The sequence below is a fragment of the Amblyomma mixtum genome, chromosome 3 (assembly GCF_055824585.1).
Source record: "Amblyomma mixtum isolate Tamu chromosome 3, ASM5582458v1, whole genome shotgun sequence".
NCBI classification, from domain to species: domain Eukaryota; kingdom Metazoa; phylum Arthropoda; class Arachnida; order Ixodida; family Ixodidae; genus Amblyomma; species Amblyomma mixtum.
In genome coordinates, this window is record NC_143014.1 from 324,912,612 (window position 1) to 324,939,242 (window position 26,631).

The 26,631-nt window shown below is 44.4% G+C and overlaps 2 protein-coding genes across 2 annotated transcripts; one reads left to right on the forward strand and one right to left on the reverse strand.

The window, feature by feature from the left end:
- Nucleotides 1-5,740: 5,740 nt before the first annotated feature.
- LOC149355817 (uncharacterized) lies at nt 5,741-8,873 on the reverse strand. The gene has a single exon (XM_089584014.1). The coding sequence runs from the start codon at nt 8,695-8,697 to the stop codon at nt 6,622-6,624; it is 2,076 nt and encodes a 691-aa protein (XP_089440140.1). The 5' UTR covers nt 8,698-8,873; the 3' UTR covers nt 5,741-6,621.
- LOC149355818 (uncharacterized) lies at nt 7,129-25,771 on the forward strand. The gene is made up of 8 exons (XM_089584015.1): nt 7,129-9,264; nt 9,769-9,977; nt 14,881-14,955; nt 15,035-15,091; nt 17,301-17,396; nt 22,722-22,957; nt 24,775-24,934; nt 25,433-25,771. Exons 1-8 carry the CDS (start codon nt 9,065-9,067, stop codon nt 25,714-25,716), a joined length of 1,317 nt encoding a protein of 438 aa, XP_089440141.1. The 5' UTR covers nt 7,129-9,064; the 3' UTR covers nt 25,717-25,771.
- Nucleotides 25,772-26,631: the final 860 nt, after the last annotated feature.

Genomic DNA, 26,631 nt, shown 5'->3' on the forward strand with positions numbered 1-26,631 from the left:
AGATACCCATGCATACTTCCAGTTGTGAAGTTCCTTTGCCGCTATAGCCCTAGCAAGCAACGTTTTATACTCTCGGCAAAGATGTTCATTTACGAACACGGATGTTGATCCAGAAATGCCAAGGTCCGATGTGATTAAGCGAGTTTTTTTGGGCCTGGTCGGCCCGCGGCAAACCAAACAGTTCGCGACAGCCAGGCGCCAAGTTCCTCCTTGCCATTGTGTGTGTCTGTGCGGTGTACGTGGGGAGGGCGGAGCCTATGTAGAGGCTCAAGGCCCATTGGATCCTCGACCAGAGTTCGTATTCCCTAGCTGGGGGCCTGTGGAATGTGAACTGTATTTAAGCAGAAATCTGTGCTGTGTCCCGGAGCTTCTACCTGACCTCCTGTCGAGGGCTTCTTCCCTGACCTTTGATCTATTTGTTTATATTGTATATAATGTAAATAAACCCTCAAGTTACCGCTTCTCCTGAAGACTTCCCTCCGTAGTCTGCCCACTTCGTCCTCATGCGGTGAAGCCCACGGTCCCAGACACCGGCTACATCAGCGTATAGTACACATTAATCATTTTGAACTTCAGCAAACAAATAACCAAAAAATTATCTTTTAGTGCAAAGTGACTGTTCCCTTTGATACTGCAGGGACCTGTACATGACAACATGCACACTGAGCAAGAACTTGTCAACATAGCAAGTTCATTGTAAAATAATGTAAAAAGCAAGCTGCTAATGACTCTTACAGCATCCTTCAGTTCTTCCTTTAACCAATTCTGAAAGTTACAGATATCTTATAGATGCATGATGAAAGCCATCCAGAGCACTTATGTTGTTTCCCGTCAGCAGACAGCCACATTTCGAAATCAGAAGCAACACAACCATTTGTTGCTTGCACTCGAAAGGAGTCAATCAATGGAATAACTCTGAAAGGGCAACAGTGTTTGTTAGGTGCAACAAACATGCTTGGGGATATAATCAGGTTCAATGAAATAAAACGTGCAGAAAGCGAATTGTGAGCAGTACCAGGAATGTTACGAGGCAATTTCCAAAACTTAAAGTCGTTAGCATAAACCAAACCTAAACTTACATAAACTTAAAAAGGCCATGTAAGCCTACAAGAAAAGACAGTTTTGAATTCACAGTTGGTGTCAAAAGTTCAAAAATTAGTGCCCTCTCTCAATTTCAGTGACAAATCACAGATCGAGTAATTAATTCCCAGTATGGCTCCAGAACAAAAGCCATTAAATCTCAAATTTGCCAAGTATATATACCACATATGTTACCTGATTAGCACCAGCATTGCGTGATGCATGACGAAGGATCACACTCTTCACTCTTCTACAATCTGTTTTGAAATTTGCACTACCACAAAGACCATCTGGATGCGCTATGATTCCATCATATTTCTGAGAGTCACATTCGGAGACCAAAAGCAGCACAACAGTGTGCTGCACATGAGTGAATATAATGCACTGGGATAACTGTGCACAGTAAAGAACGCTTTTAAGGCGTCAGGTATTTGCTTGGAGGATGTAATCCAGTTCAGTCATGTTTCATGTGTAGAAAGGAAGATAAAAGTTGTAGCAGAACTATGAAATCCAACATCCAATACTGAACTTCCCCAGGTGAGCTACACACACATTAAAAGAATGAAAGGATAAGCTCAGCAATACTGTTAAGTTTGATGTCCTTTGCGGTTTGACTTGCAGATCTGTATGCAACCATCAGATACCATCTTGAAGTTACCAGAATGCCCAAAACAACTTTGTTGAGCTCTTCTACTCTAAACTGAAATAATTTTCCTTAAAACATTTTTTTTTGCAACATGCCGTATAGCTAATTATAAAGTAAAGAAAAGAAGCCGTTAAAATTTTCTCGTCTCAAACGTACTGATAAGTACACAAATCTGAGTGCTTTCAAGAGAGGCGACGCACCCGGTATTCATTGTCCAGAAGCATACACAATGCTGCAGAATCCTATAGCAAGGAAATTTCTTTTAGTTGACAGATATCTATGTCTGGTCACTAAGTCAATACCAAGTAAGGCGCATATCCTAACCTGCAATTGCATGAAGCTGCACGTGCTTCATAGGCTGTAACTCCGCCAATAACTGCTACATATTTCCCACCTCTAGCACGAGTGCGGAATCAATATACAGCATGGAAACAGCAGTTTTCTTGCTTTAGCTTCTTTACTATGCTGTTTAGGCAAGAGACGAGTTGAAATATTTGCGTGGGCAGTTCTCGATTGAAGTAACGTACAAAACCTCCGCACTCCTTTCTGCTGAAGCGACTGGTGGACCACTTTTGCATGTCGCATCTCGTATGACTTGCTAAGGGTCCAGACTGACACACGCACTTGGTCAAACCTTCACACAAAACACTCTTCGATTTTGCTATAAGCTCCGGCCACAGGCAGTTAGTGTCCCGTCACCATTCACATCGCAAAAGAAGGCAGCGCTCGCAGGCGGTCAGTTTGAGCTAACAGCCACAGACGTTGCAGGCATAATAAGCACATCGCCGACTGAGTTTCCAAGGAAGCCACACTGTAGAAGGGCGCAGTCTTGTAATAGAAACACATCACAGAAATAATGGCCACTGTCGCTGCTTATGAGCCAGGCCTTTTTTGCAACGATGTTAGCAGTGCAATAGCCCGAAAGGTTCGACTCATCAAACGACGGCACCACACTGCTTACCTCATTATCGTTGTCGACCAGACATCCATAACACATATGCCCCGACGGATCAGTTAAATGGCAGCTGCTACCCCTCTTGGATGAGCGCGCGCCAACTAGCAGCACACACCGGTAATCCTTCTTTTGCGATTCCAGCACAGTAACAGCGGCGCGCAAGAGCGCCCAGCAGCAGCACGAGAAAACAAATAAAGTTCATGGCGGTAATTCAAGTTTAGCCGAGAGCAGCATTTGCTATCACCGCAAACGTACCGCAAACATGCGCCGTCAGCAGCGTCAGGTAGCAGTAACTCAAGCCCAGGCAGCACAAACCGTTGGCCCAATATTGGGAGCCTGTTGGCTATGTGTGGCCCTATACAGGACCAACGTTGCCTTCATTGTCCCCATATTGGCACTGCCACAATGTGCCATTTCGAACATTGGCCCTACTTGTCCGATGTTTTCCCCATATTGGCAAATCCGCTTAGTTACACCCCCAACAATGGCCCTACTTGTCCGATGTTTTCCCCATATTGGCAAATCCGCTTAGTTACACCTCCAACAATGGCCCTACTTGTCCTATGTTTTCCCCATATTGGCAAATCCGCTTAGTTACACCTCCAACAATGGCCCTACTTGTCCGATGTTTTCCCCATATTGGCAAATCCGCTTAGTTACACCTCCAACAATGGCCCTACTTGTCCTATGTTTTCCCCATATTGGCAAATCCGCTTAGTTACACCTCCAACAATGGCCCTACTTGTCCTATGTTTTCCCCATATTGGCAAATCCGCTTAGTTACACCTCCAAAGATGGCCCTAAATGTCCGCTGTCGTCCCCATATTGGCAGTGCCGCCTCATTACACCCGCAACGATGGCCGTACTTGTCCGCTGTTTTCCCTGTATTGGCAGTGCCACGACACACCCAAGAATGTCCCTGTGATTATCGGTGGTTATTTCTCTCAATCTGTATTTTTTTTCAATATTCGGACTTGTTTATTTATTTCTTCTTTATGACCAACAACAGCGCTAGCGTCGAACACTGACGCAAAATAACAATAAAAAGCGCGATGTAATTGATCGCGCGAAAGTGAGCAGAGGTCAGATTCATTCACGAAGGCATACGAATTTTGAAAAGCGGCGTCTTTTGTAATTATGGTATGCAAACAAAAAAGAAAGAGAGAAAGAGGTGCCGTAATCAATAAAATGAAATTTCGATTTGAGGAATGGTACAATAACGCACTAATTAACACTGTCTCTCTGCGGACACCCAAATTCGTGTCTCAAAATATAGGCTCAACTTAACAAATTTATGCTGCACGAAACGCTGAATCGTATGACACAATCCGGAACACTGTTCGGTAAACGGTTGGGATGATCCGATTTTTTCCAAGGCGCGGTGCCGACAACTACAACTACGATGGCTTTTAGACCGAACGAGCCGTATACGCTGTCGCGGCAAAGTGCGATATTAATAACCCAGCCGTTTGAAGAGGGTGCGTTTTTCGAGCAAACAATATTAAACCAGAGGAAAAGAGAAGTAAAGAAAGCTGGCGCGCCACATGCACCGGCGCCTTATCAAACACTGCGTGCGGAATGCCTCGCACGCCACGCTGCCTTATCAAAACCAGCGCGACACGCGTCGTCTCCACTCACGCAAATCTCTTCAAACGCTGCGCCATTGATACCGAAAGTGCTATGGGGCTAGTATCACCGTCAGCACCCAGAAGCCTGTAAGTTATATATGTAATAAAAAGTCCAAGCCTCCTGATAGACCCTGTAATGCGGACGCATTTTGCGCACCTCAGTTTCTCTTGAGAGCGTTTACAGATTATGGTCACGAGGTAAATTTCATGTCATGAAGCTTTGCACAAGAGACCCCATGCTTCGTAAAGTGATGAAGTTTGGAAAAGGCTCTCTAAAAAAAATGGCGTTCAGAATATTTACTCACAAGTGTTGATGCATACTTTCAAGGCAATTTACTGTCTGTGCACATAAAATCTTCATCATGAGAACAGTCATAAGTCTGATGGCATGAATTAAGAAATCCATTTTTGCTAGTGTGAACTACAAAGCAGAACAATCCGTTCACAAGAAAACGAGCATTCAAACCCCAGAATGTAAAGCAATTGAATACCCCTCATATCTTCTCATATTCTGTCTACGTTTATTATGTAAGTTAATTGCATTTTTAGTGAATATAACCTTATATTGAAATTTTTTGCAATTACGTCAATACTGTCACTTTGAAGCATTATACTAGGTTGCGTGCAACAAATAGTTTCACTTCATATCCCTTTGTGAGGAGTGGACCACAATGCTTCCTCTAACATTTCAATGTTAAAATTGGATTAAAAATGATTGTACTAATAGAGTTGCATCACTTCCAAGCGTTTTCAGCCACTATTGTTGTGGAAAAAGGTGACATTCTAAAGACGTCAAATAAAGTACATATTTGTACCACAGCTTTTTAGACATGTAGAAGAAATCACGTTATGAAAGAAAATTGGTGAATAATGTGCTATGATTCTATTGATTGATGGAAAAATGTTAGTGTGGTGAAGTATTTAAAACGAAACTTTGTTGTCAAAATGATCCTTGTCATAGTGTACACTTTTACTTCTAACAACACGACATCCAGGACGTGAAAGATGAAAACACGCTGAATGGTTTGTTACATTATTTGGTAGTTTTCAGCACTCAAAAGTATGGTATACAGGTTGAGTGTTTTTGTTTCCCAACACCTAAAAAAAGTGAGACCTGTGTCAGCTGTTGCTCTATAAAGGGCAACCATAAATTCGTGCTAATGCAGAAAACTGCATGCTGAATATTGTTCGCAGTAAAATAACAATTTTGTTTTATACTGGAAAGCTACCAAAGGCCGGAACACAAGGCAGCAATTCTTCGGCATCGCATCTGCGTCTTAGCTACTGGCATCACTGGAGGCAAGATTCCAGTGCTTGGAAAGCGTTTTGACTTATACAAACACCTTCCTAGCACCGAAATTTTGCCTCTGGCGATTCCAGTAGCTGAGACGCTGCTGCGACACCAAAGAAACACTGCCCTGTGGTTTGGCATTTAGAGCATTTTTGAGGGGAATGGGCAGTTATCAGAGGCGCAGCTGCAGCCCTGCCAGCACATTTGGGTGGCCCTGAAAAGGGCCTTTATCTTCCAAGGTCGAAGACTTCACTCCTATGTCGCTTGCTTTCTCTGGGCGGTAGCTGGAGTGGAGAGGTACTAATGTTGAAAGCTTTGCTGCCCCTCCTCTTCTTGCTGCCGCGACACGGAGGAGATGTCAACGCACAAGTAGCCAGCATCAGCACCAATCTTGAAGACAAAAGCACTCCATATACTTCAGTGCATGCATGTGCCTCAGGTGGAATATGCATATTCCGGAGCTCTGTTAGTAAACATCGTTCAATAACTTGTGGCATAACTTCATTGTGTTAGTGTTGGCTGCTCACTCGTCGTGGTGTCACGTGGCTATGGTATTCTGCTAGTGTGCACAAGAATGCAAACTAATTCCAGGCTGCGCCGCCACAGTGGCTCAGCGGTTATGGTACTCGGCTGCTGACCCGAAAGACGCAGGTTCAATCCCGGCCGCGGCGGTTGAATTTCTTCGGAGGAGAAATTCTAGAGGCCCGTGTACTGTGCGATGCCAGTGCACGTTAAAGAACCCCAGGTGGTCGAAATTTCCGGAGCCCTCCACTGCGGCGTCTCTCATAGCCTTAGTCGCTTTGGGACGTTAAACCCCATAAACCAAACCAAACCTAATTCCAGGCTGCATTTTGATGGAGGTAAAATACGGAAGTCTCCTTTTGGTAGGCACAAGGATTTCAGCGGCTACTCAAGAAAACTGGGCATTCAAGATGAACCCACAGCCCAACATGATGGCACGGTTCAGGCCGCTCCTTTGATGCAGGCACATATACTGCTCAAGGTTCCGACAACGCTGGTTTCATTGAAGGTGAAGCAATGGAAAAATGACATGCTTCCGCTTGTGCTTAAGCCTCACGCATTGCACTTTGCCCTTGAGGTATGAGAGGGGCCAGATCTTGGTTTGTTGACCAACAGCATTGAAACACCAGATGTTGAGCCTTGAGGAGGGTATCGGTGCCTTAAAAAAATCCTTGCCATTTGGAAAGATATCCGCTTTAACATTGTCGTGCATGATTTCAGTGACGACAACAGCACAGCTGTCAATCAGAAAGCAGTCACCAACTTTTGTGAGCCGCTCCACTTCTGTACTCAAACGCACACAATGCCTTGCTTCGGACATCCTTCTGCTCAGTTGGGCGAGAGGCCTATTAGTCGTCCGCAGCATTTTCTTAACTTTTCCCAGGTAGCTTTCGAACGGAAAAGCACTGAAACTGTCAACGGGGCCGTGCTTCAAGCACTGTTCTGCCAAGTGCGCCAGTGTGTGTACGTTATAAACCAGTTGCTTTTCTCCATACAGCTTCCCGAACTCTTGCACAAAGTATCTGAGGAGATCCTTTGCAAACTGGTTTAGAGCTAGGTAGTGTTCAGGAGAGGCAAGTATGCGAACAGCTACATGCACAAGTAGGAAGTGTTTGTACAGCTCGTCAGAAAGGATGGATTTCAGAACTGTGGGTCCCAGGTAAAGCAGGAATGTCCGGAACTCTGTCGCTTTCCAGCGGTCTAGCTCTTCCGTCCCCCTTGGCTTCCGCTGGAAGGAGCTTGGGAAGCTTGCGGCTGCTTCTCGTAGCCTGTTGTTGAGCTCAATCCGGTCAGCACGGCTCAGTCTAGCACCATGTCCCTGACACACCCAGTTTCTGATAAGCTTCCGGATGACACCCAGGCAGACTAAGTGCATATATTCAGTAGGGAAAAGTTCCACCATATCGACATCCAACGATGTAAAGGGCGAAACACCTGTGTGGTGCCGCTGGTCATCCTGGGAACGAAATGAGGCATCGGTTCGTGGCTGAGCATGCAGGTCAGGAAAAGTAAGTCTGTTTTCGATGTAACGGCCTTTTTGGTTACATCTTTCACAGGCATAGTATCCTGTGTGCCCAGTGATGGCCTTGACAAAGCTCCTCGCAGGGGCATCACAGATGACAGCTGACAAGCTCACGCTGATGTGAACCCCTCTCACGATGAGTCCATTGCACGTAAGGCTGCGGACTTCTTCCAAAAAAGGTGAAAGGTATTCCTGCAGACAGGGTGGTTTCCCTACGCCACAATACACGCTCACCATGAATGGTGTGGACCCCTTGAGATTCGTGACTCTGCATAGTATCGGCCAGAATGATGTTTGGCTACTCCTATGCAGGGGCAATCCGTCGATATTTGCCTGAAGGTTGATATTTGCAGGCACAGGTAATTGCCCAACCGCCTGCTGAATTCCCTCAGCAAGGCCGAAATGAACAAATGAATCGCAGCGTTCCAGGTGAGCTTTCCGCTGCGTCTGCATGATGGTTCTTGCGTCTCTCGGTAGCTCCGCAATGCCACGCCGACGGCAGAAATCAAGCATATCATTTATGCATGCGTGGGTCAAATTGTGTTTGCTAGCTATGGCAGCTAGCTCCTGTGCAGCTGAGAGGTAGTTCTGAAAAGGCCCGCTAGCGTTTTCATTAAACCCGCCTAATTCCACACTGACCGCTGGGTTGTTCGGGGACACACTTTCATCATCGGACTTGTCCGAGGACGAGGTACAGTCACTTGTCCTTCCGCTTGCGGTATGTGTGCTGCTCTCCGACGTAAAATCGGGCTCGTCCAGACCACCCTGCACAGAAGATACCGTCGAGTCTGCAGGTAGCGACGAAGCAGCTTGACCGCTGCTACTGGCGCAAGCGCCGGCTGTGACTTCGCTCCTAGGTCGCTTGCTTGCTCCGGGCGGTAGCTGGATTGGAGGGGAGCTAACGTCGGAAGCTTCGCTGCCTGTCCTCTTGCTGCCGCGAGACTTCAAGCGCGCAGACGGAGATTCGACCGGCACTCGCGGGACGCCGAGCTCCTTCAAAACCTCCTCGTATTCTTTTTGAACAATATGATATTTTCGAGACTTCGAACTCATATCGGAGCGCAAAAGAGCCGAGATGCCAGAAGACAACGGATGAGCGACCCGCAACAAGATGCGACAATGAGACAATACAACACCTCAGGAAGCTAATGTTGCCCAAAAAACATCACGCGCAAAAGAAAAACGTGAACATTGTGCACCTTGTGTGAAAAATGTGAAGCTGACCGAATATTTCGTTTTGTTATAAAATATTTTGTAATTGCCTTATCATTTGCCAGTAAGACTACTTGAGTACAAGATGCAGACGCTACATCTGTTAGTTTTAAAAAAATATATTCATAAGGTGTAGTGATTTGATAAATAAAAACGTACAAAAAAATAAAGCCCCCTAGGTAGCGCCTCCTACATACACTTTCAAAGAATGCATCTGAAAGTACACATGCATCTCTCCACTTCTTTAGCATTCGGTCATCCCTCCATTGCCTCCTCTCTTCACTGCTTTATCCGTCGTGCCGTCGTGTTGAGCGCGCTGCACCTGTCCGCGCCTGTCTGCGTTATTGTTTTTTCTGCTTCTCTTGTCACCACATTGAAGACCGGGGAAACCAGCAATCCTGCGTTTGCGTAAGTATTTGTGCTAATCGTTTTTTTTTCTGCATGCGTTATACTCATGTCTTTACCGTGATGTGAGGGACAATAGTGAGCAGGCCTCGTTGGTGGTTTGCTTTGTGTAATCTGTGTTTTTCTTCTGGAGTCTTATTTCCCCTGCAGCTATCTAATGATGCGTTACTTCAGAGAAAGCCTGTCGATACGGGATAATTCTTGATGCATGGCATATTTCAACATAACTGTTGTCTCGTTCGATGTAACAAAGCTTTCCTCAGTAGCCTTATTTATTACTGTTTGTCATTTTGATGTCAGTCGTTTGATTTAGTGATTTATCACACGCTTCAGAATTGCAGCATGCTTAGTATTCAATAAACGAGTAATTCCTCGAGAGCGTTGACTTCGTTCATTGTGTTGCGAGGCCTTTGTGTGAGAGGTATGAACATGCATGACAAGGCGAGCGATGTGATCAAAAAACCCTTAATTTCCCTACTGATCTTTGCTCCCGTTTCCTTCATGCAGCATGCCAAAGCGATTCGCAGTGGTTAAGTTTCCGCTGGAGGAAGACAGTGTGGCCGTTGTGCCGCTGTCATGGTTAAAAGGCAGCGAGGAATGCCTGTGGCCGAAGTCTGCGCGCGGGCGCGAAATAATCCGCCTCGCGCAGGCAGAAGCCGACCCATCGGCCGAAGGCGAGTGGGTGTGCTGCGCGGCCACTGTCGTTACCAAGTGCCGTAAGTAGTTGCATTGCAAACAAAGTATATTGTGCGGAAATGTTAACTGTGGTGTTCATTGTCCTGAAGCCCCACATGGGCCACGTCGTAGCGGAGAGCTTCGGACTAAATTATGGCAGTGTTTATTGTGTCGGCAAACAGCATAATTTTCGGGCTAAAATTATTCTCACAATCAATTCATTTGCTACAGAAGGTGCTGTGAGAATTTTCTTCATTCATTGCTGCTGGCAGAAGTTCATTGAAGGTGGTCTAGGGGGAAGTAATGTGGCCGTCTTACACGCTTCTTGCAGTGATATAGGACAGGTTGAGGTTAGATTTTTTTTTTATGGCCTTTCCAGGCTTCTGAGAACTTCACATTGCAAAACTTGAAGATCAGTGTGGTTCAACATAGTGGGTGCAAGTCTCGAGCTTGCTAACTGAAGACGCTGGTGGTGTGTGTTGTTAGTCTTCCTCATTTAGCCTTTTTGCACTTTATTTATTTCTGTTTTTTTGTGAGCATGCTCCTGGTTGACTGTACTTAGTTTGATGTTCAATGTGCTGGAATTCCACGCCACAAATACTCATCTCTATTTGGTTAACATGACGACAACATCAAAGAGATCGTTAATACATGTTCCAGTTAGCAGGTGCTCTTGACATGCGTAAGTCACGTTTCTGTGCTTTCCTGTAAGGTGGCAGTGAGAGTATCGCAGCCAGTTTTCACGGAAAGTGTGTCATGGGTTTTTTTCAGGTAATCACAGGTGAATGCCGGGAGAATGTTTTCTCGACCATTCTCCCAGATGCCGGGAGAATAAACACTGCCTTAAATGATATCTTTAACATGCTCTCACATCGAAGCACACAGCTACCTTTAGCATTCCATCTTTAAACACAACCGCTGTGGCTGAGATTGAACCTGGGTCCTCTGGCTCAGTAGGCAATATAACACTTGGCCAGCCTGGTAAGCAACTAAGTGGTGGTTGTCAACTATGCTTCTTAATGGGAACTAGCCTTGCGGAGCACCAGGCTTATACCCTTGTGTAATTCGAATTTATTGGAAGCTTATACATTGCATTCATTCAGTCTCTTTCAGAGCTGCACAGCAAAAAATGTCATAAACAAATGATACCAATTATAATCGGCAAAAAAATTTGATTACAATTAGGGTACATCAGTGCACGTAAAAGCTGTTTGGAATTGTTGTGTAGCATTTTCAAAAAGCGGGTGAAAACATTTGTGTGGGGGCAAATAGTATATCAGGTCATTATGAAGCACTTTAGCCATCAAAAGCCAAGTATAAAGTCAACCACAAATTCTATAAATATAAACAAACGATATGGCTGACACGGCAGAGTGTGGAGCTGACATCAAAAAGGGGAAGCGCTCAGTTTCAACTTTAAGTGCTTCTTAGCTAAATACGCGTGGAGCTCCAACCAACAAGAAATACAGAACCCAAAATGGTGGGTGGTGCTGGGCAAGGTTGCACTTCACGCTTGACGTTGCCGTAACTGCTGCTGAGACTGAGAGTGATAGCTATCCATGACAGCCTCCAGTGTGAATAGTGCCACACCTAAATTCATTTCTTTTAGCTAAACTCAATAGATAAAAGTATAAACTTTGGCAGTGCGCACATTGTTTTTGCACATTTCTTGCTTCTTCTGTGTATCTGGTGTCCAAAGTATACATTTGCCATTTGAACCTAATTAAATTAAATGTTCTTGTGTAGCAGCTGATTGATCACATTAGGTGCTAAGCCATGCGATTTGAATGGCATTAAATTGGCTAGTGGGACGGGCATTACAGAAATGTAAGAAAGGTCACATTATGATCGCTTATGCAGTGTTACGTGGGTAACCTGGTAAGTGGTCATAAGGTTGTTAAAATCATGCTGAGCAGGTTGTGTAAATTGCTAAACAGCGTGGCTAGTATTTACTATGTTGCCGATGTGCATTGAGGGAGCCTTTTTGGATGTGCAGCGGTTGTCCACCGCATGGCCTAATGTGCACAGCAAAGTGACTAAGCCAGCCTTGTCAACACATGCCAGTTGCTTCAACAGCCCACATGGGAGCAGCTGTTTTCTTTGTGAAGAACTGCCCAGTAATGCATTTCTAAAACTGCAAAGTTTGCTTTTCAGGAAGTTCTACTTTGGCCAAAGAGGCCAGCGTGCGAATGCTCAGCTGTGCGAGCATGCGGTTTGCAATGTGCATACATGCAAGGTTTTCGGAGCAGTTGAGGTCACACATGCAGGGTCACATCATCTCAGTGAGGCATTTTTAGCTTTATTGCAAAAATTCCTGATGTCCGCAGCAGTCCAGAGCCCTCCCTTTTGTTATCCATCACATTTTTTTCTTTGTGAGGTGCTTTGGAGCTTGTGAGATGTATGTACTGTCCACACAATGAATGTAGTTTGGAAGTTGGCGCCTCTTGATGTTGCCACCTGTTTTTCCCGTCTGCTTTTTGTATTTTGCTATTGCCACAAATTTTAAAATAGTTCGAAGTGAGAATGAGGGAGAAAAAGAAAAATGAGGGTATTTGCCCATCCCTGCGTACCAGAGCTACCAGTGCTGCACATGCAGCATATGTTGTTGCCTGCATCATTGTAATGCATATAGTAGCGCAAAGAGGGGAAATTGGGTGTTGGTCTTGTATCCCAGCTCTTTCATAAACTTTGACAGAAAACTTGAAGTCAAGTGGCAGAGAACACAAGTGACTAAACTGTCAGCTGAGCGTTTTCCAGTACACTTACTTTTATAGGAACTCTTAGTGAGAACAGAATTCCAATAACATGCAGTGAAAGCAGTTATTCAGCTGAAAAAGCACATTGCTTTTTGTACATTTTTATCCCAACTAAACCTTTCTTTTTTGCATTTCCAAAACTTCTTCCGTATGTACCTTTAATTGTCTTGTTCGCATTGAGGCAAGATGGTCTTATTTCTAGGTTAGCGGAAAAATTTCTTTCATACAAGTGGGCGGGAATAATGTCTGTTAGCTATTGCAAGAAAATCTAATATGTTCAAGTATAAGCTCATACGTATTCTTTATTTTACATTGATCGCTGTTCTTACTACAGCTCTAATTCTCACTTAGCAGACCTCAGTATGTTTACTCTTCACGCCAGGCAACTCATGTGGGACATGCAGTTTTCTGATGAAGTCGTGCGTGGCTCTATTGACTGTGAACTGTTATTGATGTTACTGAGATTTTGTGTGCCTCATGCAAAAGCCACCAAATGAGATCACATATATCTTCACATATAATTATACTTTCTTTAGCATGGACATATTCGCCTAAATTGCATTTTTCATGGCTCATTTTGAATGAATGTTTTTAATTTATTTTTGTAATGTATGGTGTTCATCTCATGAGGTTTGTGTTTGACCTAGTGTGTGCTCGTTTAGGCCAACTGGCTGTCGAGGCGCGCTCAAATCTATCTACCTAGAAAGCATAATTGACAGGCTGGCCTCATTTCGTCTGTTCCTGATTCCATATGGTAAGCTTTCCATAGTCCTCTTGCGCTTCTTAATTTCAGCTAAATTGCAGTTCAGTGAAACTCGGGTGGGTATTCCTCAGAGAGATTTAATCGGGGAGGTATGGGAAGCTTACTATATGAATTGGGAAATGATGGGCCATGTGTGACGGACTCATCAGTTATGATTTCGAGGCAGGGGAAGGAATTTTCAGAAACGTAAATGCAAAGAAAAGGGTTTAGTCTCAGCATAAGAGATGTATCCTTACATGCATTTCAGGAATTTTGTTTTCTCTTTGAATTCTGGTAGAAATGTACTCCAGAGTAAGCTTTCAGTTGACAGCTTGCTCATTCACGTTCTGTTCTATTGCTGTTACTGTGTCAGCTTCCAGAAGTATTATAATGCAAACCATGATAATAACCAACCAGTCCAATTTGAAATGCTATTCAGTTAGGCGAAACCTGAATAGGTTTCTCACATATAAATCCCATAGGAGGCAATAAGCAACAGTATTAAAGCGCAAAGTCTGAGTCTTGATGGTGTCACAAACAGTATGCTGCGAAGATTATGTAGCAGTGAAGCTATTGAATCACAAAGCACAATATGCTTAAAATTAAGTGCGCATGAAAAGAAATTGCAGATTTAGCTGCGCATGTGATTAATGGTTGAAGATATTTTGATGTGCATGAAGCACCAGCCGGCTGAGTAATCATTATAAGGGAATGCATTTTTCTTTTGATAGTATACTTTCTTTTTTTGAGTGTGTATGGAAGTGGTAAAAGTGAACATGCGGGAGCGCCTTCACAAAATTTAATATCAACTTTACTGTGTGACGTAAGTAGCGTAAATTCGTTAAGCTCTTTTTATTGCATAATGTGTCACAATTTGTTTCATGTTGGAGCATGAGAATTGCAGACTTGTTTGCAAGGGACCAGCCATGATAGGGCATTGTTCTCAGTACTACCATCACATGACGGTGAGAAAGGATACCATAAAGCATGCAGAAGCAAGTGCAAGCACATCTTATGTGCAGTGTCCATAGGTGATGGAAGAGCCACCACTGCTAACGCATAGTTTCTCTTTGGCTCGAAGCATTTGACTGCCGGCCACGTTTTACCAGTCTCTAGTGTAGAAAACAGGGGCATGTTTCTCATTACAGGACAAGTTCAAAATATTTATTCAGTCCTCCAGAGGCTGTTTATGAAAGGAAGTAGATTTTCTTTTAAATGACAAGCAGATAAAGCGTTAAAATTGATCCAAAGCCTTCTCCTACAGTGCTTGTCATTCCCCATGAGCAGCTTCAAGACGTTCAACCTTTGGTACCAAATGCTAAAGTGTTCTGGTGTCTGTAATGTCCAAAATTTAGTGCACCGATATTTTGCCCTGACTTTATGTGAACTGGCAGTTTTGGTTCTGACAGCACAGGAACTGTGTTTTTGGTTTGTAATCTTTTGCAGGCACCTACAACAGTGCCGAAAGAAAGGCAAAGCGCTATGAATACAGCTCGGCATTTGAGAGCTCCGCACTGTCAGGTAATTTGAAAGTCCTAAATTTTTAAGTAGTAGCACCTAAATCAATGGTATTCTCAAAATACATGCAATTTTTCCTTAGGAAACGAATGTGCCGGAGATGTGCCAGCGGTGCCAGCGGTGCGGCTCCCAACACCCCGTAAGCTATAAAAGATATTATCTACAGACTGCTTCAAAAACACCATAGATCAGCACACTCTCTTCAGTGCATGCATTTCGCCTCGCTCACACTCTGCGTTTGTGAATCTGATTGGATGCGAGAGGTGAGTTTTCAACTGAATGCTGAGCTCCATGTATGCAAAAGCTTGAGAAGGCGACGGCGGCAAGCAACGAGCAGCGCTGTCACTCGAAGCATTTTTCCCATGCCGCTTGCCTCATCACTCAGATCTGCACCTACACAAAATTTTGGTCATATCCTGGAAGCCCTCGTGCGATGAGCCAATCAGACCCCCACTGGCCGTTTCCAGTTTGTCACGTGAGGTCGTCGTCACCGTAGGAAAAATATTTACTTTGCTGTAGCTGTCAGGCAGACCCGCAACATTTAAATAATGAGAACAATCTGCTTGTCGGTTGCGGGGCGGTAACATTTGGATCTGTCTAACAGCGGATGCACTGCAGGGAGAGACGCATGTCGAGCCGCGGGTACTGGCGCTCAGTCCACCAAGCCCCTGCGCTCTATCTGTATATATGTGCAGAATCACTTGCGCCACATATTCTCACTTGCATTTTATGGTTTGCTCACTTGCAAGCAGATTGCAGTCACAGTTTATGGGAGTGTTTTTAAGCCGGAGTGCGCAGGCACCAAACGAAAGCACAGCTTCCCTGTGAATCCGTGATATGTCTTCGTCTTTTACTTATTAGTACTTTTATTTTTTTAGTACGAGTGAGGAGCTTAACCTTTCGTTATGCAGTCTTCCTGTGAACAAGTGAACCTCAGTCCTTTTTCTAATGCAATGGAGAAGTAACAATGTTATTTTTTAGCACCAGCAGTATTTCCTTTCTTTTTAGTTGCACTCATATATAGAGTTGAGTTCATACTAATAATAACAGTTACTCTGGGCACTCAAGGTACTAACTTTCGTACAATGTGAAGCCAGCTGCTTTGTCTCTAAACATAGTATGCGCCTGCTACCGCAACCACTGTAGTTGCTTCTGTGTTGGTAGTTGCCGTGTGTGTCCTATCGTATAGTTGTTTTTGGGTTGCATTGATCACTCAGGTTTCTAAATGCAACTATCCGTAGATGACAATTTTTGGGTGACACTTTGTTTTAGGGCACGTTAAAGAACGCCAGGTGGTCAAAATTTCTGGAGCCCTTTAGTAAAGTACCGCTCATAGCCTTGAGTCGCTTCGGGGCGTTAAACCCCCATAAACCAAACCAAACTTTGTTTTAGGACCAATGAGCCACAAACTATAGCACTGGAACAAATGCCTTTCCGTGGTGTAGGGGCAGAGTGCCCGTCTCACGACACAAAGAGCGGTGGTTCAATTCCTGCTTGAACACCTTTTGTGGGAGTGATTTTTCTGATGCTCCCAGGTTTTTGTAAGTCCACTTTTCGGGCAACGCTAGGTTTCTGCGTCAACACGTCGTCTAATGTGTTCGCATTAATATAGCTTTTGGAAACTAAGCATGCATTATTTGTTACACTCTCGGTAAACATTCGAACCACATTAGGGAAGAGGATCAAGAAATTGTAAATTATGAAATTTTACGTCCCAAAGCAACTAAGTTTATGAGGGACACCATGGTGGAGGGCTCCGAATGAATTTAGACCACATGGGGTTCTTTAACTTACAGTGACGGCACACAGGCGCATTCTGTATTTTGCCTCCATCAAAACACTGCCGTCGTGGTCGAGATCAAACCCGAGTACTGCGGTCAGTAGTCGAGCTACTTAACCACTGAGCCACCATGGCACGTTGAAGGGATCAAGAGGGAGAAGTGCCCCGTAGTGGAGGACTCCTGAATAATTTCACCACCTGGGGATCTTTAATTAGCGCTGTCATGACTGCACACAAGCACATTCTGCACTTCACCTTAATTGAAATGCAGCCAGGTTCAAATAAATGTCTTCGTATGATGCGATATGTGTATTCTATTAACCCTTTTGGTCCATATATGGCAGGAATTTTGGGTTACTTAAGTGTACCATAGCAGCCTGCTGATTCATGAGAAATCTAGTCGTCACTCACTTGTATGTGGACAGCGAGAGTGCAGGTGTTGTTTTTCAGCAAAAAGATGCTTAATTAACACAGCTGTATTTAGTTATATTTATTGGTGTTCTTCTACTTAGTAGCATTTTCTTTACCACTCCATCACCACTAATGCTGCATTCGCGTTCACCTTCAGCTCCACCAAACCACCCCAGCTCTGCTGAAGCAAGTGCGGCATCCCCCGTGCAACCCGACAGTGATGAAGCAGACCTGGCAGCTGCAACAACTGACCGTGAGACTTTTCACTTTCTTTACTTGTGTGAGACCAATACATGAGTCTGAACAATACATTAGGGTAAACGAGAGACAAGGACAGCTTGAGAGAATGGAATGAGTTCGTCTATTTTTCTCAGTAGTGAGCCAGCACTGCTACAAATACTGGCCAAGGGACAGTGTACTGAATTTTAAAGACCGTATATTTCCACGGTAGAAGAAGAGAGGTGATCCGATGGCGTTGCTGGGTGCAGCCAGTTAGTGTGACTTTTACGCAAGACATGGCCGCAAGGGGCAGCGCCAGTACGGGGGGCCTTTGTTGCTCATTTTTCTGGCGATTAAATGGGCGCACCTGGCACAGGCGCTTGATTTCGATGCATATATGATGTTCACCTACTTGAAACAACTCCTCTTCGTTCGAGGAATGTGCCTTTATATCTCTGCCCACGTTCTGGGCTATTTTGACTGAAGGCTGTGTGTGTAACCGATTAATAAATGGTGCCAGCAGCTGCCTTCTCAGCACATAGTTGTATTCAACTGTAACTTTGAAGTTTAGGAGAAACACGGTCAGTACAATGACTGAAAGCAGTCAAGTGAGCACTGTGTCACATGCATTCAGAGGGCATGCTAGAGCAGCAAATAAAAAGCCCATGCGGCTGCCAAGATCTTGAAGCTGTGCTTTGCTCCGGCTGTCATATGTTTCTCTTGTTGCGGCTCAAGCTGAATGGTGTATTAATCTCTGAGTTGTACATTGAATTTAATAACCAGAGGAAACTTTGTACCCACTCTTTCTTAATTTCATGTTGACACAAGTGGTGTCAAAACACTGTAAGCAGGTGATTGATGTCATTTAAGGAAACCAGCATCAGTCTGTTTGAATGCTTAAAACAACTTCAAAAGCAAAACTACTAGAAGCGAAACACTGAAGCATAACCAGCACCACCTCTGTTTGGTTCTTTGGCCAAAGCATGTATGCGCTGCTGTAAGCTTGCGCCGTAACACTTATCAATAAGCACACTGATGTTCGGTTTCTCATTACCGCGCGCACCTGGAAACTTGGAAGTCTCAATGAAACCGTGAGAGGTAGGCTCTCATTGGATCATTCAGAGGTCGACTGTTTTAACCAAGATCATTTTTCACACTTGGTGCCTCAGCTGCCAGCTTTGCGAGCTTTCTCAAATTGCGCGACTTGCTGCTGAGAGATCTTTTTTGTTTGCTGAATTGTCACATCCTCAATGAAACACAGCAATTTAGAAGATGCGCTGCTAGATCTACTTTGTGCTTAGCACATGGAATGCGATGCGATGAAATTTCATCTATGGTGAGGTTGAACGCGTCAGACTTTGCTGCATGATTTTGAAAAACTGCTTCGGCTGACATAACCACTGAAGAAACGATTTTCGCAACCACAGTCACGTGAACACGGTCGGTACAGAGGGTGGACTTTTGCCACGCTTCCCGGCAAGTTCTGTCTTTGGGAGCACTGAGGAATAATACGTGGTCCTTCCAGGTCGCACAGCCGTTATTCGAGATAAGCACGACAAACTTCTTACCTCGCCCCCTTCCCGTCTTAAGGCATAATTGTGCATTTCTTGCAGTAGCTAAATGCACACAAATATTCAAGACAGTGTATTAAAACACGCTCCTGGAGTCACAGTCTAAGGAAATAAATGAGACCGTCCTGCACATTTTCGTTCACCTGTATGCTGAGCTGCCAGTCACATGGTCAGGGATTGCTATCGGTGGCACAACGCCCAGAGGAAGCAACAAATCACAGCATGCGCCTCAGGTGCCCGCTTCGAGGTGCTGAGGCACTGGCTGTGACATGTTAACTAGCGCGAATGAAACAGCAGACAGAGAAGCAGACGCTGCACATCAACTGAAGTTCAATGCACATTCAAGAAAAGGTTCTCACTTCACCAAATCATGTCTGCACATGCGTGAGAAACTCAACTTTGCAAACATTTCCTGTCATAACGGAATAACCGGCAATCACGAAATTCACTGCAAGGTGATGCACACTTTTGCTATGTATGACAACTCTTTTCCAGTGAGGGCAATTGAAGGGGTGCTCACACACTTGTCTCCTGCTTTATCAGTGCAAAAAGCTTCAATAATCTTCCTATCAGCATACTTGTGGCAAGGATGAGCAGCATGGCTAATAGTACTGGTGAAAGTGAAAGCCAGCGGATTAGGCACGCCACGCAGTTTGTAAACTGCAGTGTCGGGAGTGGTTTACCTTATTCCACTTTCCTGTGTAGGCCAGATGGGCCAGTGCCTCAGTGGAAGACTGAGGAAGCACAGGACAACAGTTTCTGCTCTGATGGCCGCAGGCTGCCCATTGCCCCAAGTGCAAAATCAAAAAAGATCTCTTTTTCACTGCACTGGAGTGCTGAAGTGGCTCCACAAGTATGCTGATAGGGAGATTATTGAAGCTTTTTGCACTGATAAAGCAGGAGACAAGTGTGTGAGCACCCCTTCAATTGCCCTCACTGGAAAAGAGTTGTCATACATAGCAAAAAGTGTGCATCACCTTGCAGTGAATTTCGTGATTGCCGGTTATTCTGTTATGACAGGAAATGTTTGCAAAGTTGAGTTTCTCGCGCATGTGCAGACATGATTTGGTGAAGTGAGAACCTTTTCTTGAATGTGCATTGAACTTCAGTTGATGTGCAGCGTCTGCTTCTCTGTCTGCTGTTTCATTCGCGCTAGTTAACATGTCACAGCCAGTGAAGAGGCGAGTGCCACACGTTGCCTGCTCATGCAAATGCTGCGTTCGTTGGGCCGGAAATTTAAGTAATTGGACAGTAAGCAGTATGAAAGCTTCCACTTGTTCAGAATTAACTGGTTTAAATAAATAAAAAAAAACATATATAAAATTTGGGGTGATTAAACACTGGCTCAGGTCGCAAATGTTCTGTGCGTGTGCTGCTGCTCCATAGGAAAGCACGTAGAATTGGCGGAGATGGTAGCCCCCTCAACATGTGCCGCCCCTAGCAGCAGCACTCACTAAGTGGCCACTCTCCTGCCTCAGCGCGGGTACGTTGTCGCAGTTCCTCTTTCTTTGTCCGTGGTCTGTTCTTGCAGCAATCTATACGCCTTGAAAGTAATGAATACTTGTGGAGCTGTGGCACTAGCAGACACAGCAGAATATTTTCAAAATTTATCTGCATTTCTTGTCTGATGGTATCTGCAAACCATGACAGCAGAAACACTGCATTAGTTGCTAAAGTGCGGCCTCCAAGCACTCATGTAGATTAAAGACTCACTAAAACAAGACTGCTGATATACGTTACTGATGCCCAAAGTCCACATTTTGCCTTTCATGGAATACTGACTTTCACGACAGCTTAGGCTGTTCACTGTAATTGCAGCGCTGTTGCAAGCATAGTGGAGGTTTTGGTTGTGATTTTTTTTTTCCGGAAATATTTTGAAAGGTCGTCATGCATGAATAAATTGTACACCTAGGTGTATTTTATTGAAAAGGAATTCTTTGCCTATTTGAATTATAATTTCTTGTCTAAATCGTAATTTTGCCCGCATATTACCAACGTATGGAGAGATTTACCAAAATATGCAATTAGTTTTATATTCGCCTCTGACAGTAGGCTGTCTCTTTAATAGAGACCTATACCACTCTTTGTGCAAAGGCTTGACAAGTGTTTTTAAATGGCCATTATAGTAAACCCTGTTGATACACATTTCTACTTAACATTTCCATATGGGCATCCTGAAATAGGGGGGTAAGGTGGGTGGTTGCCCCGTCCCCAACATTTCTGTGCAGGGGGCAACACACCTTCTCTCTGCAGTCGCCCTGTCTCAGTGCTTGCACTGAGATCAGATTTCTGACAAACATTTCATTTTTAAGGATGTTATTGATACGAGCCACAGTTGAGCTGAGCTAGTTGGCATAACACTCGTAAAGCATTTAATTTGAGTAACCTCAACCAATCATGTCCCAACCGAAGTTTACGAGCCTTGTGATTAGTAAAATTGAAGCAGAGTATGCACAGACTTGTTTTAGGCAGAGGGTGTGTGTACATATTTATAAAGTTGCCCATTTCAGTTTACGTTTTATGTGTGCTAACAAATGCACTTCTGAACAGTGAAATATAGGGGGCGGCTGAAAGTTAGGTGGGCAGGTGAAATTAAGAAGTTTGAAGGAATAAGGTGGCCACAGCTGGCAAAGGACAGGGTTTTAATTGGAGAGACATGGGAGAGGCCTTTGCCCTGCAGTGGGCGTAGTCAGGCTGATGATGATGATGAAATATTGAAGTGAAATGTTGAATATATAAATACACAAATAAAACACTCACAAATCCTACCCCCCACTCGAAAAAATTGGCAGGTTCACCGCAGTTGTGCCGAACCTTAATGTAGAGCGAAAGTTGCTTTTTATTTATCTTAGTTTGTTTTTCTTTTTCTTTAATTTTTATTGTTTTTGTTATTTGTTCCAGCCCTGTTTATATTTTTGTTTTATTGCATTTTAATAATTTTTAATTTTCCTATTTTCATTTTGTGTTCCGCTGTCTGTCAAGGTCGTTTTGCATACAGACATGACCTTGAATTGCAGAGCAATAGAGTTTCCGTTCTAAAGAGTTCCAGAGTCCTTGCTTCCCTAGCTTTGTCCTCTCATCATTCCCACTGCAGTGGTTGCTGTGTGTCCTCAAATGCTGTATTTGTAATGTTCGTGTTTTCTTTCTGGTTCTTTTATTGCTCTTTTCCCCATGCCCTAACCTCACTAGGACGCTGCAACCTGTGGCAGAGGACTAAAAGAAATCTAACTAAAAATTTAAAAGATGAAGCCTTACAGATTATGGCTTAGTACTGTAAAGTACTCACTGCACTTTACGCATTGGCTGCTCTTTCAATGGATTTATTTTTTTGCTGAGCCCACTTTGCTTTCCCATTGGCACCTAGTTTGTGACATTGAAGGAATCCACTTACGACAAACAGTTGCATTCTCTGCCGTAACGTGTTAGCAGTGGGAAGTCATAAGAGCAGGAAGGGAAATTGGTGGGACCGTGTGGACAAATTTTCAGAACTGAATCTGAGGCCTTCTGAGAGCTGTTGCATTGAGAACAGCTATAGTTCACCGAGGCATTATTAGTGCAAGGTGAAATTTCAAACATTTACTTCAGATCTGCAAGGGATGGAGCAGTTGCAGGCAAAAGTATCTTTGTGTTTAACAGGACCTTGTAGTGGTACTCAGTGGCGGTTCAGAAGACTTACAGAGAGCAGGTTGTGGACGCCCAATATTGCCTCTGCCTTGTTGCTATTATTGACACTATGAGGTCTAACTGCTTTAGGAAGCCTCCTCACATGAAAACTTTTTCCATTTCAGCGGTCCTGCTGAAGGTTATCCGGCTGCTGCTGGAGATCCGCCAGCAGCAGCGGGACATTCTTCAGCGTTTGAATGACCGGGATCGCTGCCAGAGGCCAACCACGCCGGAGCCAGTCAATGCTGGGGGAGCGAGTGCAGTGGCATCGCCACGATACCCCTCGCTCCCAGCATTCACACTGCAGGAACTTGAGGCAGCGGAAGCTGCCGTTCACGATGACGACGTGGCGGCTGCTCTAGTAATTTGTTTTGTCATTCAACTCTCAGTGACTTTCAGAGCTGTATGCTTGCCAAATTATTGCTTGCCTAATGTAATTCAGGTATTAAGAAATCTAAACACCAATAGTAGGTGGATGCCGTTTGTGAATAATGCCGTTAAAGCTCCCTGGTTATGCAGTCTGAATGGAAGGAATCCTGAAAACTGCACATAAATGGTTTACTTTCGCATTGTTCATGCACTGTTTCAATGTAGCGGGAAATTCCTGTGATCGGAGCACTTTAAATGGTAAAATGTTGCGTGCGTACTCAGTGCTCTTGGTATTAGTGTCTGTAAGGTACAACAAGGAAGAAAATGCACGTGCAGGGTCAAGCTGTTTATTTTAATTCTCCTGCTTTTCTGTGCTGTACTGTGCTACACACTGTGGATCAGTGCTCCTATTGTGTCAAACATGCTTAACAATATTGAGGTGCCTAGATAATGTTGCTGTAACTGATAATTGTAAAAGCAGGGTTATGTCACAAAAGGAATATACTTGATCAAAACAGCAGGATGCACGACACGAGCCACCGATCTAAGCGCTGCTTAAACCAACATTCAGGCTACACTACTAGAGGAAAAAAAAAAAAAGAACAAGAGACATAATGGCAACACGCGGCTCTGATTAGCCAGAGGTACTTAACTGCACCTGGCCATGTGGTCACACCATGGTTGTGTGTCAGGCTCTGCATGATCGGCATCCCAAGTAAAGCCCTCTTTTCAGGAGCAGTTCTTAACTGAAAATCAGCGGAGCTTTCAGGACCCAGTGAATGGTAACTGCAGACACAAGTCACACTGGCAACACGTGGCCAGTGCAGCACGCCACGCAGGCCTATGCTGTCATTATGCAGCAGACTAGGTGTTTAACGGCGAGGGTGCACTCAGAAAAGCTAGTCTATGTTGCTATGGCATGCAAGCATCCCTTACACAGCTGGCATCTTGCGAGTGCGTAGTCGCATGCTCTTAACACTTTCGACGTGCCGGCTCTGCACGTTTGCTGTTGTGCTGTAAGCTTTCGGCTCATGCAGTTGGAGCATTTTCATGCTTTTGTTTCTTTTAAGGTTGGATCTCTGTCACCACTTTAAATTATTATAACCTATAATGCTCTGCGACAGCATTGTTATAAGCTGTCCATTTGTTTCCATAAACACATGGTGCAGCTGACGATGCTGCAGTTGTCCATTGTTATGTCCGATGTATTGTTCTACTGGTATCGCTAAAAGTGGTACAACTAATGCTTTCGAAAGAGAGCTTGCATTGCCACCTGAATTTGGCTAGTCATAGAACCAAAGTGTGTACGAGAATTGGTTACACGTTCTGTCAAAGCGTTCAGCCTCATAAAAATTTATAATTTTATTCAGGCCAGTTTCATTATTTTAAGTGATGCCCCAATTAGCTAGTTGACAATATGTAACGATAGCTGTTCGTGCAGCTTTACTCATGTGCATGGAGTTGGAAATATTCCTGTAATATTCAAGGGCTCTGGACACTAAATAAATCCTGCACATAATTGTCTATGAAGAAGCTAAGATAATACTTAGACTGCTGAGTGGTGCAGCATTTTAGAGCAGTGAGCACCTTTGCTAAGGGGGGCAAAACATCTTTGGTATTTGCATGAACAAAAAAAAAAACTAAGGTCTGCACTTCATGCTGGAATAGTAAAGGTTTCATATCAAAAGTGATGTATTCTGCTTTGGTATAAGCACTTAAACAGGAGCTCACACATTTACATTTTGTGAAAGAATTTACCATAGAGTGTGGTGTTTTATTCGAAATAACCATAAATTTGTTTATTTTCAGCGGAAGCAGCTTGTCCGCCTAGGCGGAAAGAGCTTGAAAGAGGTGGCCGGGAATGTGATGAGTGCAATAATGGGGGTCGAAGTGCAGCGGTTGTACAGTATGCACGGGAGGAAAGGCAAAAAGCCATTTATTGGCTTAAGGATCTGCAGGGTGGCAACAGGTAAATTTTATTTTTAATCGCTCTACTATTTAATTTTGAAAGGTTTATTTGTAATCACAGAACTGGTTTTGCCACACTATTTACCTGCCTTGTTTGTTGGCACTCTGCCATCATTTTGTGTGTATGATGAATATGCTGCTACTGTAATTGTCTGTGATTAGTTTGGGTTGTGGTCTTAGTCAGAAAAAACTCAGAGCAAGCCTGCACACCAGTGGAGTCTGCTTCTGTTGGTGTTGTTTTGTGTTGTCAGTTATCTCGCAGTGTAAACGGCCTGCATAACATGCAAAGTAATTTTTCGGCAATCTCATGACAGTAGCTCAGTGTTGGTGGAGAAGGCTAGCTTCATTGCAGGGCATTTATGCTGTACAATCTGACTGCAGGACCCAGTCTGTAGTAATATGTGTACTTCCCGTTTTCTGTTTGTCGGACAGTGAACTTGATTTTCATGTGCTCTTGTACTGCATTTCTTTGCCTTGACTGCACCCTTGCCTTGTGCAGACGCCATATGTGAGAAGCAGGGGGTGGACATCACAGTGGCACAGGGATTTATTCAAAGGTGGCTGCCAGGTGCTTGCGATCGCGGGGGTGGCCGGAAAAGGCGATATGCTGAAGCATTTCAGCCGGCCACCCCTCCCATCTCAGCCCCACCTGTAAATCCCTGTGCTGGGTCAGCCCCCTGCTCAGAGACCCCGCCCCCCATGGCCCTGACCCCCTGCAGACAGCCCCTCCCGTCTGCTGTCCCTGCACCTTCCCCCTGCTTGGCCCATCCCACCACCTCTTAGCCAGGAGACCTTCCCGCGCGAACGTATGAGTGTATGAATTAAAGTGTTGCTTTTATTTTTCGGTTCTCTTTTTGCCTTCTGCTGGCTGCTTATATGTCAAGAGTTACATATAGCAACTCCAGCTGCCGGAGAACAAGCAGAGTTAGTCTGCATTGTTGTCGGCCACTCCACATATCAAATGGTTGCGTGTAGTCTTGCACGGAATTTTGGTCGTGATGGCCACAAAACAAATTACAGAATATACAACAAGAGGTGTGGTATAAAACTAGGTGTGACCCCGAATCGCATACAATTTCCCACTGGCCTTGCAATTGATATGCCACCTCTAAAAGTTAGATCAAGGGTGGAAAAGCGGGCACTCGTCGGAGCAAACTTGGGGCCAATATGATACTGGCTGAAAATCGGCCTAGTCCTGGTGCAAATGGCGGGTCATTAATGACAGACCGGCTGAATGTGGGCATACTATTGGCGTGATTGTCGGGCCATAATTCATAGACCGGCTGAATGTGGGCATACTATTGGCGTGAATGTCTGGCCATAATTCATAGACCGGCTGAATGTGGGCATACTATTGGCGTGCATGTCGGGCCATAATTCATAGATTGGCTGAATGTGGGCATACTATTGGCACGAATGTCGGGCCATAATTCATAGATTGGCTGAATGTGGGCATACTATTGGCACGAATGTCGGGCCATAATTCATAGATTGGCTGAACATAGGCCCAACCCAGACGTGAATGACGGGTCATTGCTGGCAGCTAGATTGGCTGAGTATAGGCCCAATCTTGGCACGAATGAAGGTCCATTGTTGGAAAAAGTCTCGGATTGCTCAAATGCCGGTGTAGGACCAATATTCATGCCAATTTCCGCCAATCTTTTGCCACTCTTGGACCAATCAATTTGTGCTGCTTGG

What these genes read in the sequence shown, in the direction of transcription:
- LOC149355818 (XM_089584015.1), top strand. Translation starts at nt 9,065, where the DNA reads ATGCATCTGAAAGTACACATGCATCTCTCCACTTCTTTAGCATTCGGT. An exon ending in CACTGTCGTTACCAAGTGCC is followed by an intron (nt 9,978 to 14,880) that starts GTAAGTAGTTGC and finishes AATCTTTTGCAG; the next exon opens with GCACCTACAACAGTGCCGAA. An exon ending in TGAGAGCTCCGCACTGTCAG is followed by an intron (nt 14,956 to 15,034) that starts GTAATTTGAAAG and finishes ATTTTTCCTTAG; the next exon opens with GAAACGAATGTGCCGGAGAT.
- LOC149355817 (XM_089584014.1), bottom strand. Translation starts at nt 8,697, where the DNA reads ATGAGTTCGAAGTCTCGAAAATATCATATTGTTCAAAAAGAATACGAG.